Source organism: Chelonia mydas, chromosome 2, assembly GCF_015237465.2.
Source record: "Chelonia mydas isolate rCheMyd1 chromosome 2, rCheMyd1.pri.v2, whole genome shotgun sequence".
In the NCBI taxonomy this organism is placed as follows: Eukaryota; Metazoa; Chordata; order Testudines; family Cheloniidae; genus Chelonia; species Chelonia mydas.
In genome coordinates, this window is record NC_057850.1 from 131,774,880 (window position 1) to 131,791,463 (window position 16,584).

General features: G+C 39.1%; 1 protein-coding gene across 2 annotated transcripts in view; it reads left to right on the plus strand.

The window, feature by feature from the left end:
* Positions 1–16,584, plus strand: part of RETREG1 (reticulophagy regulator 1) — a 136,240-nt gene that overhangs the window by 93,470 nt on the left and 26,186 nt on the right. For both annotated transcript variants that reach the window (XM_037893309.2, XM_037893310.2), the window contains 2 exons: positions 10,639–10,765; positions 15,383–15,467. In XM_037893309.2, the coding sequence (XP_037749237.1) occupies positions 10,639–10,765; positions 15,383–15,467 (212 nt within the window). The remainder of the gene's footprint in view (positions 1–10,638; positions 10,766–15,382; positions 15,468–16,584) is intronic.

Sequence of the window (16,584 nt, forward strand, 5' to 3'; positions counted from 1 at the left end):
AGAAAGACCCAGAAAAAGGTTGTCCAAGATGCTGCAGAAGAACATGAAGAAGGTTGGTGTTACCTGGAAAACTCATTCAACAGGAATTCTTGGAGACAAAGACCAAGAGCCACTGACCCCAACTAACTGGACAAGATGAAGGCAAAGCGAAGAAGAAGAAGAATTTGTAAATGTTTTAGACCAAAGATAAAGAAAACTTGGTGTTTCAATAAAAGATAAGAAACAGTTGAAGTACTTTAGCGTTGCTATTTAAATTATCACTAAATTTCGGAGTTACAAACCATCAAAATGGATTAATGTAGTTCAGGGGTTCTCAAAGTTCATTGCACTGTGACCCCCTTTTGACAACAAAAATTACTACACGATCCCGGCGGGGGGAGGGGGGGGCAAAGCCTGAGCCCCCCACCACCTTGGGCTGAATTCCTCAGGCTTCGGCCCCAGGCGGTGGGGGTCGGGCTTTGGCCCTAGGCCCCAGCAAGTCTATCGCCAGCCCTGGTGACCCTATTAAAATGGAGTCGCAACCCACTTTGGCATCCCAACCCACAGTTTGAGAACCACAGATATAGTTCATATCTTTCTTACAACTACTGTTTCTGCTTGCGAAATCAAGAAGACAGCCTTATATTGGTTTATATTTGGAAGGTTATCTTTGCAACTATAAGAACTAAAATGTTTTTAATTAAAGTGTACGTTTTGCAGAAAACAAAGGAAAACGTACAAATTCACTAAAACGCTAAAACTATGCTGTAAGGTGTGATTTCACTAAGGGGTCATCCCACGCACACACCTGTACAGTGTCTCGTCCAGAGAGGATTGTACAATAGTCATTGTAATAAATGTTGTACTTCGTTATTTCTGTGTTAATGCTTACAGAACCTCGGATGGAAAAATCTTTTGTATGTGTAAAGTGCTATATTGCCATTAAGTATGTGAAAGCCCATGCTGTGATGGTGTGGGTATCATCAGTAATACGTAAAAAAGCCAAACTGTCTGAGAATTTAAAAATTGGATGGTAACAGACCACGAATCCCAGTGATGATCGACCCTGGTGATATTCTAAGCAAAAAGGTCTCTCAACCATGTAACTGTTTCCATCAATTCACACTGAGTGAATAGACATTCTAGGCTTCAGAGTAACACATTGTGACAGACCTGGAATCTGACTCAAGACTCACAGCACTCCTGTGAGGAAGATACATTATATTATTATGCCCTTTTTACAGATGGGCAAATTGAAGAACAAAGAGATTGCCCAAGATGACTTGCCAAGGTCACACTGCATATCAGTTGCAGTTCCAAAACTATAATCCAAGAGTCCTGCCTTAATCACTGAGCCACATATGTCATCCAATATTTTTATTGGTTTGATGTAAAACATACATTGGATTTTACAAAATCAAACATAAGGAGACAAGTGAGCTGAAAAGGTGAGACAGTACAATGAGTGTAGAAATAACGTACATCTAGACTTAGAAGTACTCTATTTAGTTTGATTCTTGCTTGGATTTAAATATTAAGTAATAATGTTTATGTACAGAGCATGCCATCCTTTTTGTTACTCCTCCAGTCAGATGAATTGTCTGCAAAATAATCATTAAAGTTATGAGGGAGAGTTCTTCTAGTGGCATGCTGCTTTCATGTCTGTTAGTTCCTGATACTGTTTTCACTTATTTATTTTTTTTAACTGGTATCGTATTTTGCGGAATGTGGAAATACTATGTACCTTTTAAATGTTTGATTAGTCATTTAAGTAGCACATTTAGGTAGTGCTTTAAATACATAGATACATACAAATTCATCCCCTTCCTTAACCAGAGTCAAGGCAAGTAACAGTAATCCTGGGAATTGAGCCTGTACAGCTGGGTGGAGGAACCTAAATGAGTTAAAACATTTGATTTTTTTAAAATTGATTTAAATCAGGTCGAGACTTTGTAAAACTAATTTGAAAAACTGCTATTACAATTTCAGATTAAAATGTATAATGAACTAAATGATAAATGTCTGTTTTTAAATGCTACAACAGAGAAGGTATGTTACATTTTACAAAACCACTGTAGTCAAAAACAAAATATTGAAAGTTAAGGCCCTAATGATGGAAACACTTAAGTAGGTACATAACTCAAATAATCTAATTTATTTCAGCTATACTACACTCGGTGTATAGAGATTATTGGTGAAGAGAGTTAATATGAAAGACTCATAAAGGATTCAGAAATTAGGCAGTGTGGATTTTGGTGATAATAAAGAGGAAGAATTAACAGGAATTAGCAAAAAAAAAAAATGAATATGGTTGGGAGGGAACAGGGGTCAATGTCAGACACATTGAAGTCAAATTTTCCACAAACAACGTTTGTGTTCTCTTCCATGTTTCCCCCTGCGCATAGAAGGAGTTCTTATAACAATCTACAAAAATATTCTCCTTCAAAGCTCTCCTTAAAACCCATCTCTGTTGTGATACCTGCAAAACATTTGACAGTGGCTAAGCAGTTGATAAGCAGTGATCACAGCATGTTAGATTTACTGTAATTATCTGTTACCTGGTGCTTCCCACGTCTGTTATAGTCACCTGTTGTCTCTTATTTTATACTTCAGTTGTAAGCTCTTGGGGACTGGTGCCTCTAGATGCTACTGCAATACAAATCATGATTGAAATAGCAAATCTTGGCAACAGGAAGGTTACTGTCCTTGTCAACACTAACAAAATGGTATTGATGGACAGGGAGTAGAGGAAAATAAGTTCAGTTTTGGAAAGATTGTTCTCATCACAGCTCTGTGAAATGGATCCTTGTCTGAGTGGCCAGTAGAAAAGGGGTTTTTGCCCCTTAAGGACTCTCCTTACATCAGGTAGTAGAAGGGGAAGAGGTGGAAAGTTTCAAGGGATGGAGCAGGGAAGAACAGGAAACAGCTGGACCAAGGGGAAAGGGCACACCCTTCTTGCTGACTGGAAGAGTGGAGGGGTATTTATACCCCTGTGCAGTCCTAGAGAAGCTCTCTTGTACCTGTATTGGGCTGGCAGCACCTACTCTCCCACCATGAAGTTTGCACAAAGACCAGGTTTCCTTATGATCCACTGTGGGCATTATGCTAGTCGTCCTGTTTTCCTTGGGAAGGAATTTTTCCCTGACTGCCAAATTGATTGAGATGGGGTGGGGTTTTTTCACCTGTCACACAGCAGGTTTGGGACCTGGTTGGTGGGGAAGGGGGGTTAGGTTATAATGTCACAGCTTGATACATAAAACTCATGGCAGTTGTCCCATGCATGTACTTGTTACTGAAGGGATATGGTTATCAGATAAAATGGATTGGAAAATGATTTGAAAGGAAAGCATCCCCCAAGGGAGCCAATCCCCCTCCCCCCTTTTATAGCCCTTTTACCTAATACAAGGGGAAGGCGATGGGATCCCAGGAACGGGATGGCTGGGACCAGGTCAGGGATTATGTAGAAATGATTAAGGAAGCAGTGATGACCTGCACTGTAAAACATATTGCCAGGGTACTCCAAGTTATTTTAACTGCGTAAAGTTGTGGCATAATTAAGCCATATCTGTTGACTCCTGTCTGTCTTCTGGACAACGAGTTTGGGAGCAAAACATCCAAGCAGAAATAAACGTCTGACACAATTGGAGATGGAGTTGTGGGGTTGAGAGTCACGGGCTGTACAAGTGAGAGCAAATTAAGTGACCTAAAGAGAGAAGTTAGAGGGAGAAGTGGAAGGTTGTAATAAGTGTTGAGGGATGCCAGCATACAGGAGAAAAAGATGAGCATTTACCAAAGAAACACTGAAAGAGTGGTCAGCAGGGTTAGAAGAATACATGGAAGGCTCTTTTCAGGATTAAAGATACAAAAGATACAAGATACATGCTTGTAAGTAAAGGGAAAAGAAGGTACAGAGCAGATTATAAAGATAAATGGCACGGGAGGGGAATGAGAGGGGTTTTGAGAGACAAGAAAAAGGGGATGGGTTCTGTGGAAAAAGTACTTAAAGGCAAATAATAGAAGAGACACATTGAATTTGGACATTATAGTGGAAAAGGGAGGAGAGAAGTTCTTGCTGAAGAGCGTCTAATTTGCTTTTGGGGGGGAAAAAACCCATAGATGGATCTGTCTCCCATGAGGGGTTTCATAGAGTGTTGGCAAAGAATTGGGAGGCACAAATGGTAATCAGGCAATCAGTCAAGAGTGTAATGCCAAAGTATTTTGCCCTCTAGTTTATGACCTTGAAACAACGTTGGACTTGTTTGGCTGAAGGCTTACCAAAGACTTTGTTTCAATATTTCAATTTTTCTGCATCTTGTAGACATGGACATAATCAGTGATAGTCTCTATTAGATCATTAGAACATTTCCAAAGGTGTTTCAACCAAGGCTCTACATTGTCATGCACAATACAGTAATTTGTTTGCAAATAACGGAATTGCACACACTGTCCCACAAATGGGGTATTAAATCAAATATTCTTGACATGCAAAAATGGTTGTGCACAAATTTAGAAGCCTTTTAAAAATGTGGCCCTTAAAGATTTTAAGGCTTTGTGGAATGCAGTTTAGTGACTTGGGAAATAAGCTCAAATCAAGAAATACCGTGTTCAGGGAAGTTCCAAAAACATGATGGCTAGAAATACTTGAGTTCACATGTACTGTTTGAATGTATTAATGTAATTGCAAAGATGCTTGTGAACTCCATGTTAACAATATATTGTATGGCACCGTATGGTGATCAGCACCACACATCATACATCACCTTAGATATCTGCAACACTGGTTCTCAACACAGTGCTTTCCCTGAATTGAATACCTTGTACTTTTTCAATGTCAGAAAAAGTTTGATGGTTAAAATAAAATGAGGAAAAATGTGTTTCTGGACTATGCATTCTCATGCTTCTGCATGCTTCTAATGTCTTTTGGGGGAAGGATGATATTGACATAACATTGCCTGCTCTCCCTGCATAACAGTTGAAGTACAAGAGAGGAGGCAGCAGGATCAATGCTTTCAAGTGGCCACAGTAGAAACCTGCAGACAAATATTTTTTAGTCGCGGTTTGTTTGAGATCAAGAGGGGGGAAACCTGGGAAACGCGTCTGAAAATCAGGACTGTCCCAAGCAAAATAAGAGAGTGCTGAGGTTGTAGGAAGGACAGGGATATGTGTATCTACTGTGATTTCCTATAGGTGAGTGCTGAAGGAAATTGCTAAGTGTTTTTAGCTAAGTATACATTGCATTGGTGCATACTGTACACAAGGTGCAGTTAAATTAGATGCTTACAGTTTCACATAAAACAATGATAAATACTGCGTCTGTTCTTCCTGTATGTGTTTGTGTATATCTCTTTTTGTTCTCTTTAATATTCTTTCATGTTGTGATCTGTGGAAATAATTCTTAATGCAATTAAGACAGACACATTGCTATTGTTAGCCTTCACAATTTGCTTGCTGTATTTTCTGGCTTATGGCTTATAATTCATATATAGTGTTGGCTTTCTATTCTCTGAGCTATTGCTTCATTGTTAAAGCTGTGCAAAACCGGGGGTAGTTCTTATGAAGACATTCCACAATTCTCTCGTACTATTTTCCCATCCCTAATATTTTTCATGGTTTTTGCAATGACTGAAGGACCCTATAATAATTTTTTTTTAAAGGGAGCAAAGTATATAAGATGTTTGAAGTCTTTAAACCATGATTTGAGGACTTCAATAGCTCAGACATAGGTGAGAGGTTTATTGCAGGAGTGGGTGGGTGAGATTCAGTGGCCTGCATTGTTCAGGGGGTCAGACTAGATGATCATAGTGGTCCCTTCTGACCTTAATATCTATGAATCTATAATCATGGTACTGTCCTCATCCTAGTGCTGAGAAGCCCACTTTCTGCCCTTTTACAAATACTAGAGTTGCTGATACTGTCAGAACCTGCCTTAGGCAGTGGCTCATGGGGGAAGACAACAGATCCTAAAACTGGTAACTCTCTTAGAAGGAGGCACCCTATACATCCCCTTCCTAAACAGAACTCCTAGGGAGAATGTTGCGATCCTCATCACCCAAACTGGCTGTCTTCTCCTTGCTGCCAAACTGATGGAGAGCTGCTGTATTTCTTAAAGCCAATTTTTCAAAATATGTGTAATTAAAATTAAATTTAGAATCTACTAACTACATTTTTAGGTATTACCACTATGGACAGGAAGCACTACAGATTGATTTAATTTAGCTCCAGGGGCCAGTATTGTTAGTATATGGAGGAGAAGAGAAAGGTTCCAAGCCTGCAATGGTTCTATAGTTATCCTAGCACTAATCCCTACAAGAACTGTGATATTGTGATATTAGAAATTTGTAGCTCTTTAAGGCTGCCCCCCAGTTACTTCCTCCACTTTCTGAAACACAAAGTGTAGCCCCCAATATATGCCAAGAATTTACTGGAAATGTTGTGTTTTGCCATATTACTTTTCCAACAGATGTGTGGGTAGTTAAAGTGCCCCACTACTATCAGTGCTTGTGGTTTGCATATTTCTGTTATTTGTTCTAGAAATTCCTCCTCCATCTGCTGTTTCTGATTTGGCGGTCTCTAGTTAGACCTCTACTATGACATAATCCATATTTTTTTACCCCTTTTATCTTTACGCGGAGACTTTGAAGTGGTTTATTCTCACCTACTTCTGGACCTCAGAACAAGTACATATATTTTTAATATCTAATAAGACACCTCCTCCCTTTCTTTCCTGCTTGTACTCATAAACAAGGTATACCCCTTTATACCAATATTTCAGTCATGAGACTTATCCCACCAAGTCTCTGTGGTGCCAATTGTCATAATTTATCATGTCGACAAATACTGTCAGTTCTTAATGTGTATTCTCCATACTCCTTGCATTTGTGTATAGACATCTGAGATGTTGAGCAGATTCCCCCCACTGATTTCCCTCTTGTTTCTCCTATGATCCTATTTTAATTTTTCATGTTCCTCCCCCCTCTCAATATCTAGTCCTCTGTTAAGATGGCCTCTTTTTATGCTTACCTGTGAGCTTTTGTCACATCCCCCTGGAACCTAGTTTAAAGCCCTCCTCACAAGGTTGTCAAGTCGGTAGGCAAATATGTTCTTCCCCTTGTTGGTCAGGTAGACCATCTTTTCCCAGCATACCTTCCCCCTGGAATGGCATGCCATGGTCGAGAAAGCTGAAGTCCTCCCATCGATACCATCCATGCAGCCATCCATTTATCTCCAGGATCTGCATGTCGCTGCCTGGGCCCTCACTTTCAACCAGGAGGATGGGTGAGAAGACAACCTACTCCTCTGACCCCTTTCACTCTTGCTCCCTGAGTCCTGTAGTCACCACTGATCTGCTTAGGGTCAGACCTAGCAGTATCATTAGTGTGTGTGTAGATGAACAGCATGGTAAGAGGGACGGATGAACTTTGGCAACTTTTCCATAACATCTCAGATATGTGCTGCAGGCATGTAGCGCACATCTAAAGACATCGTGTCATGTTGGCAGATGGAAGCCTCCATCCCCCTCAGATGGGAGTCCCCAACCACTAGCACCCTATCTCTCCCTATGAAAAGAATGGTGGAATGCAGAAAGCACAGCCTGCTATTCAGCAGCTATTTTCTGTTTAAGTCTGACAAATTGTGAGTGGGCTTGGAGCCACAGTACCTTGTGAGACTGCAACTATATACCATATATTCATATTTATAAAGCCTAATCAGACAGTAATTTCTCACTTAAATTAATTTTGTTGCTTATTGTTGGAGGTTAATTACTGATGTAGATAAGTGCCTATATAACATTAGTACTGAATACTGTTTTCAAAACAGTCTCTGTATTTTTAATTATTTTGTTGCATATTTTTAAATATCTACAGTACTTCACAAGGGTACAAATAAGCTTAAATTAATGCTTGCAAAACAATTTGAAGTCTTATTTTATTTATAGTTTGTCACTTTATTCAAATTTTATACTGATGCAAGTCAATCTCATATTATAAAATATAATGACAACAATATGCAATTAAGAGTGAATATTAGCTCATCACTAACTCCCTAACACGCTGACTAAAGAGTAATTTAAAAAAATAGTCAGGTTTTAATTAGGCATATGAGGTTTTACACAGAGAATGAGATCAAAGCAGCTTGTTGTTTAACCAGCTTTCAGCTTAACAAAGTCAATCAGTCCAGGAAAAAGTTTGCAAGTTTTAAACTCACTCACACGAATAAAAAAGCCTAAACAAGTTAATACAGTGAAATTTTCAGCAAGAACCACATTCATTTTAAAATTTCTTAATGATTTGAAATTTTTAACAGTAAAGCAGTTTCTTTAGAATCCGTTTTGAAATCATTTAAAAATATTTTAAATTAGTATGCCAACCCAAATATTTGGACAAATGTTTTGGGGTCAGTTCTGAGTACATTTCCTTCCAAATTCATGCTAGTTGAATTTTAAATAGCAAAAATGGAGCTAGTATGGCTCTTAGTGAAATCTAATGATTTTTTACTGAATTTTTTACTCTGAATGGTATGAAAAACTGAAAATAAAGGTAGTTTGTCTTTGCTATCTAGCTAAGAAAGTTCCTCTTCCAACTGAATGGTATAACAATCTGGAAAGAGGGGCCTCTGTTTGGCAGCCTGTAGTTTTATGCAGTGTTGCTGTAGCAGTGTCGGGCCCAGGATATTAGAGACACCCACCTTGAGCCTCTAATTTGTGTATTTAGCACTGTGCATGATACTTTGGGGGTTTTTTTTTTCTTTCCCCCTTCCTTTCTTTATCTAGTTCTTTGTTTTCTCTATAGTTTGACCCATTTGTGACCAAAGGAATTATTACTGCTAATATAAAAGGTTTTGTTGATTATTGTTGGCAATCTCATAGTAATGCATTAGACTTAATAGGTTGAGTGTCAAAGTAAAAGGACTGTAGTACTGTGTACAGGTTACTTCCGTACAGTCTGATCAATGCTGTGCTACCTGAGTGGTCACTGATACGGTTGCCAACTCCCTATCTACTAATGTGGGACATGTAATTCAGATTCTGGATATATATGTGATGGTACGTCTTTTACATTAATGGAACATAATATTCATAGGCCACTACCAATTGTTCATTCTGTTTTCTACCGTTTCCTGTGTTCAGATGTTTACCATGCACTCATCCAAGCTAAAATTAAAAGCAAACAGGCTATCACTTAAAACGTTCAGGTTGTTAGGACAAAAATTAGATCTATTTTGTGTGTTTTTTTCTAACATCTTGCTGCACGTTCAGCCTACATTAATTCTTCTATATGGGTTCTTTTTTTAAAAAAAAATTCTAAAATAAAAATGGCGATAGACTTGTTCTCTTGAGCAACTATACAATAATAAATTAGGGTGCCTGCACAATAAACAAACAAAAAATAATAAGAAAATGGATTTAAACCTCAACGCTTCAGCCGATGGCTTTGGTTTTAGGATAGAAAAATAAATCTGATAAAGATTTCTCAAATTTGCAAAAAAATTTCTCATTTGCATGCTAAAAATACCTACCAGAATATTATACAATAAATGAACCACATTAAATGGCACACAGTATGGTTTTAAATGTATGAAAAATGCCCTGACAATGTCCTTTTTAAAAGGAAACACCAATAACACAAACTTGGTGTTTACTTAGTTGTATAAGGCAGGTGTGGATCTGGACTTTGAAGCTAATGCTTCCAAAGGGCCAACATTAATAAGCAATGATTCCAGCTGTGATTGTTTACAGGGACCTAGAAATATATTACACAGAACTGAGCTATCATGTGTTTTAGGTCTGTTTAGCTATGTAGTTTCAATAAGAAAACATATTGGTTTAAAGAGTGTAAGATATTGCTATAAGCAAGAGTACAAGTACTGGTAGTTTATTATTCAGAGAAAAAGATTTGATTTTGGAAAACACAGTCAAGCTGTGGAAAGATTCTGAAGCCAAGGAACCTGCATGTGTTTGACTACTGTACATAGTGATTTCCCAGATTTTATCTCAGGCTTTTCATCACTATGGCTAACTATTATTTAATTGTTTGTATTCCCAATATCACCTAAAGGGCTCTGTCAGGATTGGGGTTCCATTGTGCACTGTAAAAACATAAAATAAGAGACAATAATACCTCCTCTGTGAGTTTAAATCTAAATAGACAAGGCAGAGAGAGGATGTGGGGGGGAAGATGTACCATACAGTTAGAGTAAATTGAGTGGTGGTTTGCAAACATGTTAGGAAAGAATGTCCAGAGGAAAAAACTGTAGAAAGTAGTTTGATGACCTAATTGGTGCCTGCCAACTTGTAATCTTTAAATTGAGTGGTCTGCATACAAGAGAATACTGTGGTCATATATTTAAATATTTATTTAACAATATAACAAATAACATTTAAATATTCTTGAGTTGCACCTCACTCCACAAGGAGACTTTATTAGATCATTGTGTAATTCATTGGCCATAAAATATGGGATAATAAGCACTGTGGATTTCTATAGCATAGCAGTAGCTGTAGGATAAATGGCAATCAGTTTTAAAAATGGTCAGATTTTGTTTAGGTTTTTTTTATTTCAGTAATAATATGAAAGATTAATCATGTGAGCAAAATATTCCATAAAAGCAATGCCTTCTCTGTTTTACTTGTAACTAAAGTTTTTGTTTTTCTGTACTCAGCTGGGAAGTCATCAATTCCAAACCTGACTACAGGCCCAGAATAAACCAATGTATTGCAGATGCATTGGTGAATTTATTTCTGTTTCTTCAAGAAATGTCACACTTCAAAGAGAAGAACCCTGGCAAGGTAAGTTCAATAAAGTAAGCTCAATATTTTCATCCTGTTTTATCAGGAGGTGTTATGTCTCAGCAAACTCTGATCTGATTGATAATATAGTAGGTAAATTTGCTAAAATAAAGACACTAAGCTAGATTCAGTAAGGGCTTGTGCTGGCTTTTTCTTGTACGGATTGTAAGGGAGGCTCCATGTAGCAGAAAAGTTGCCCAGGGGAAAGGTTTAAGGCAGTAGAGCCCCTCCCCCCCTTAGCTGTTGGGCTTTCAGCCAGCCACTGTGTAACACCAGAATTGGGGCAGGATATGGCATGAGCAGGGTGGCTATGGGATGCACTTCTCTGGTGGAAATGCCATCTGTCTCCCTAGGGTAGAGACATCAGAAAGATCAGGAATAGAAAGGAATAGCTTTAACAAAAACAGGAGAATCCTACATCATTTATAAATGTATGTATTATTTTTTAAAATAGCTTTAATTGATTTTCAGAAAGTTTTACTCAGATATTACATAAATAGCTTCTAATATTATGATATGAGAGGATCCTACCTATATCATAGTGCTATCATTTATCTGCGCATATAAATGTAGCATATTTTTTCTGAGACAGACTGAGGTGGAAAACACATGAGTGATAAAGGCAAGCAAGAGTTGTATAATACTCTGCTTCTGTTGGCAGAGTACTGTTGTTTTTGGCCAAATCTGAACTGATCTTTTCTCAATTAAACAAAATATTAGTAGCGTGAGCAACATTGATAATGGAACAGTGCATCATGGCAGCTGTAGTGGACATTGTAGATTTTTGCTTGTATATTTGGGTATTTCACTATTTTTTTTCCTTTTTGCATTCAAACTTGGACAAGTTACATTTTCTTCTTGAGATCATAACAAGAGTTTGCATTGAGATTTTTCCTGGAAAGAAGGCTTTCAGATGTAACAAAATGAATTTATATATTCCCAGATGAAAACTACATTAAGAAGTTAAGGTTGAGAGTATATATCAATAACACAGGGTAAAATACATTATAGGGATGTTGTGATTATCCTAGAAACAAGCGTAAACCCAGGAAATTCAAAGTTAAGATTAAACTGAAAAAAACCCCAATCATATGAGGTATGGAAATACAGCTTTAATGCATCCAGACAACCAAATCTGCCCTCTACTAATGCCATGCAATAACCATATTGCACTGGTGGGGGAGGGGCACTTATCTCTTGAGCTTATCTCTTGACTTATCTCTTATGTCTTTGTGACTGAGTGTAGTATTTCAGTCCTTTTGCTGCTCCTGGCACCCCCTTTAGGTTGTCTGCCTGTCTCTGCCAGTCTTCTTTGGTTTTAGGTTGTCTGCCTGTCTCTGCCAGTCTTCTTTGGCTTCGCCCTCCAGCCAGGTCTCGCAGTCAGACTGAACATCTTGCAAAGAGTCCAATAAAACAGTCTATGTACCCTCACCAGAGTCTTTAGCCCTAGCTTTGGGCCCTTTAAATTCATCCCTTTGCTTGGGCTTCCAAGTGAGACCTGTCCCCTTCTTGGGGCTTAGGTTAGGCTTCTTTCCCCCTCCCCCTATTCCCCCATTTCTTGGGGTTGATGCTATTTTGCTGGTGGGGGAACTTGGCCCTATCCATTACTCTATGTTCCAACCTAGAGGCCCTATAAACAGCAGCCACATACTGTTCAGTTAAATTTGTTGATGCTACTTCCCTAAGCCTCTTCCCATCTGGCCCCTTTATCTTCACCGATATCCCAGGACCAGAATTCTCAGGTTCCTCTTTCCCTGCAAACCCAACTGTGCAAGCAAGGCAGTTGTACACTGGCTAGTCCTCAGACTACTTCGGCCAAAGAGGAACTCCTTCCTACCCAGGAACTGCCCTACTATGGCCCTGCATCAAATGTTATCTGAGCCTGCTGGGCTCTGATTGGCTATCACTAGACCTTCTAGCCCTTGGAGGACCAGGTCTTTGTTATTTCCAAGATGTTTGCTTCCAAGAGGCCTCTCTAGGCAGGCCTGGAAGACCCAGCTTCATTGGTCTTTTCCTTTCATGTTGCTCCTTTCTGGGGTAGGGTGCAGCAGAGCAGTGGGACCTCCAGCAGGAGTCCAGAAGGGCCTGGTACATTCTGTCACATCTATATTAAGTACTCCTGGGGGACTTCTGCCCCACTGTGCACACCCAGAATTCATGTGTCCCTCATAATAAGTAGGAGCATTGCCAGCAGATCGAGGGATGTGATCATTCCCCTCTATTTAGCATTGGTGAGGCCTCATCTGAAGTACTGTGTCCAATTTTGGGCTCCACGCTACAAGAAGGATGTGGAAAAATTGGAAAGAGTCCAGCGGAGGGCAACAAAAATAATTAGGGGGCTGGAGCACATGACTTATGAAGAGAGGCTGAGGGAACTGGAATTATTTAGTGTGCAGAAAAGAAGAACGAGGGGGGATTTGATAGCAGCTTTCAACTACCTGAAAGGGGGTTCCCAAGAGGATGGATCTAGACTGTTCTCTGTGGTACGAGATGATAGAACAAGGAGTAATGGTCTCAGGTTGCAGTGGGGGAGATTTAGGTTGGATAGTAGGAAAAATGTTTTCATTAGGAGGGTGGTGAAGCACTGGAATGGGTTACCTAGGGAGGTGGAGGAATCTCCTTTCTTACAGGTTTTTAAGGTCAGACTTGACAAAGCCCTGGCTGGGATGATTTAGCTGGGGATTGGTCCTGCTTTGAGCAGCGGGTTGGACTAGGTGGTCTCCTGAGGTCCCTTCCAACCCTAATATTCTCTGATTCTATGATGATTTTTTCCTCAGAAAATATATTCTGCCCAAGAAGTGCTGCAGTTCTGCCTTTTGCCCACCAAAGGCCACTGAGGCACCAGAAGAGCCAGCAGCTGTCTGTTCTGGTGCCACAGCAGCCTCTGGTGGGCAAAAGGCAGAACTGCAGCACTTCTGGGGCAGAATGTATTTTCTGTGGAGAAAAAATTCTGTACATGTACAGTGGTACAGAAGTCCCCTAGGAGTAGAAGTTCATCACAGCATCCTGTCTCCAGAGCCAGGTTAAGACAAACAGAATGGGGCACCCTGGGGCTGCTGGGAGGCATCACAGACTGGGGTTCCGAATGGCTAGTGGGGGAACAGTGTTGAGCCAGCGGCTGAATGGGAGTGGGGTGCAAGGCCACATGAGGATGGGAGGTGTGGGGACAAGGGCACGTTCCTGACTGAATGGGAGAGGCTTGGGGTCAGCCAGGGTCTGTATGAGGGAAGCTCACCAACTCCTTAAGAATCCCGCTCCTCCCCACCCCCAAAAAAGCCTGTTCCATACTTTTCCCACCCTCACTTAACAACCTTCCAGATTCACTCCAGGCTCCTTCCCTCTCTGTCATCTCCTCTGTTACCCCTGGCTCCCCCAAGCCTTTTCACTGCTTCTGACAGGTGCAGGAAATATAGTTCTGTACTGTAATTTAAAGGAATTACTCAAAGTTCTGTATTAATATACCTAGTAAGAAATCTGTCTATTTACCAGAATCTTTTTTTGGTCTGTATTGTTACAGATATACTTGCTGACAGATATTTTGAAATAAATTACCAAAATAATTGAAACTGGCATGATTATATTGTGTTATTTTGACAAACAAAATATGCAGAATTTCAAAATATTGTGCACAGAATTTTTAATTTTTTTGGCACAGAATTCCCCGAGGAGTAATTAAGGCATTTTAGTGTTTGAGGTCTCAGTTTAGACAAAACTGATTTTTAAAGACACATTAGATTCTTTTTCCTCCTCCCTTTTCCCGCAATGGTGTCACTGTTCTATTATTAAGACCATAAGAGAAAAAGTAAAGTCTGATAGTGGGTGCTGCTCCTTCTTAATTAATTTTATCTCCTAATTTAATTAACAAGCTTGTACATACTCAGAAAATGTATGCTATTTTCTAAAAATAAGTGCTGTAGTTTTGGGGAGGATATGTTGTCTTTTTCAAACACAACAGAGGTTAAATCCCTTCTTTATATATGCAAAATTCAGATTAACCTATGGTGCAGTATCTGATGCTTCCATAATGATACACTGTACAGTGTTTACAAGTGTCAAGAGTTAGCACTGTACAAGACAAAACAATGAAAATGTCAAGTAAATTACAACTTAATTTGCACAAAGCTATATCTGGCTTTAGCTAGACCTTGTCAGTGCCTTCCTTTCATGATAGTCAAAATCAGCACCCGGTTTTAAATAGAGTAAAAAAAAAAAAAAAACCAAGTTGTAGTTTTCAGATGGATTTTGAAGATGGTGACCTAACAAAACGAGCACCTGTTATTACTGCCTATTGTATTTCTTTTGATATTCATTGTATCCAGTTTTCATGACTGGTGATGACCTGGAGGTTGTTAAATCTTCCATATGGTAGGTAGAGGGAAGAAGCCTTATTTTTATAATGCCACCTGAGACATAGCCTAATCACCCAAAAATATGTTGTTTAATTCTTACTGTAATACTTGTATTGCAATTACTGTATAATAAAAAAAAATCATCAATATTGTACTTTTAAACTAGAATATTACCCTGCTGGGGAACTGTTCTTATCACAAAGTGTAAATATTTAATGTCCTAGCAATATGAATTCTAACTATCATCTCTGATCTCTTCTGTTTTCAGTTTTGCCTTCTGGTCTGCAGTGTGTGTACATTTTTCACTGTCTTGGGTAGTTACATTCCTGGAATTGTACTCTCCTACTTTCTATGTAAGTATAGTCTTTTTTTTTTTTTAGTCATGTCTTATGCATGTTGTATGTTCATTATGCAGTCTAACATACAGTCTGTTTTTTAAAAAAGTAGTTCTGTATATGGACCTTGACCAATGATGGTTTCATATGGAAGTCAGATTACAGATTTTTCAGTTTGTCAGTTACAATTCTGGCACATCGTGGCACAACTGTATGATATCTTTTAGGCAGTGATACAGAGAGAGACACACTTATGCGAATAAAAATATGTGCTACCATGACCACAAATTCCCTATTGGAACTTCTGAAAATATTTAGTCACTTTGTATAAGTAGTCATTACTTATACAAGTAATGACTACTTATACAAGTAGTCATTATCCATGTCCCACGATACAACATCATAGATCATTCTCCTATTACACCCATACAGCTGCCTACACTAATTATTTATCTCAGGAGCACAAGTAATCCAAGCATTGGAGGGCACATAGTGGCTACAGACAGATCAGGACGCTTCATGTTACAATACAAGGACCATTGGCCCAGGCCTCTAAAGCCCTTCATGGCTTAGCACAAAGATGATCTGCTTAAGACCTGCCAAATGTTGATTCTGTGGGGTCTGAGGAAGTCAACATCTGAGCATAACAGTTGTGCCATTCAGTTGCTTTCCTAGCTGTGGAGTTTTTTGGGCATACTTGTACACATAGGCCAAATTCTGATTTTAAGCTATGGTTTCCATGTGGAACAGGTGAAACATAGCATAGATTTCAATGCTCTCTAGTGTTTAGCTGTTCTTATATCAACTTAAAAACTTGTCTGTCTATCCTGACAGATGAATTTATTTACTATGGTTATTCTTTTTATTAGAATAGTGCCTTCAGGTCTCATTGTGGTAAGTACTGTACAAATGCTCAGTAAGATACAGTCTGTGTCCTGAAAAAAGTATTCTCTCCATTTCACATATAGGAAACTGGGACACGCGGAGACTAAACCATTTGCCCAAGGTCACAGGGAGAAATGTAGCAGAGTTTGGAACTGATCACATACCCCCTGATCACATATCACATATCCTACTCTAGAGCTTTAACAGTCTTTTCTCTCTACAGGGGAAATGTCAGAAATGAGGAGGAATA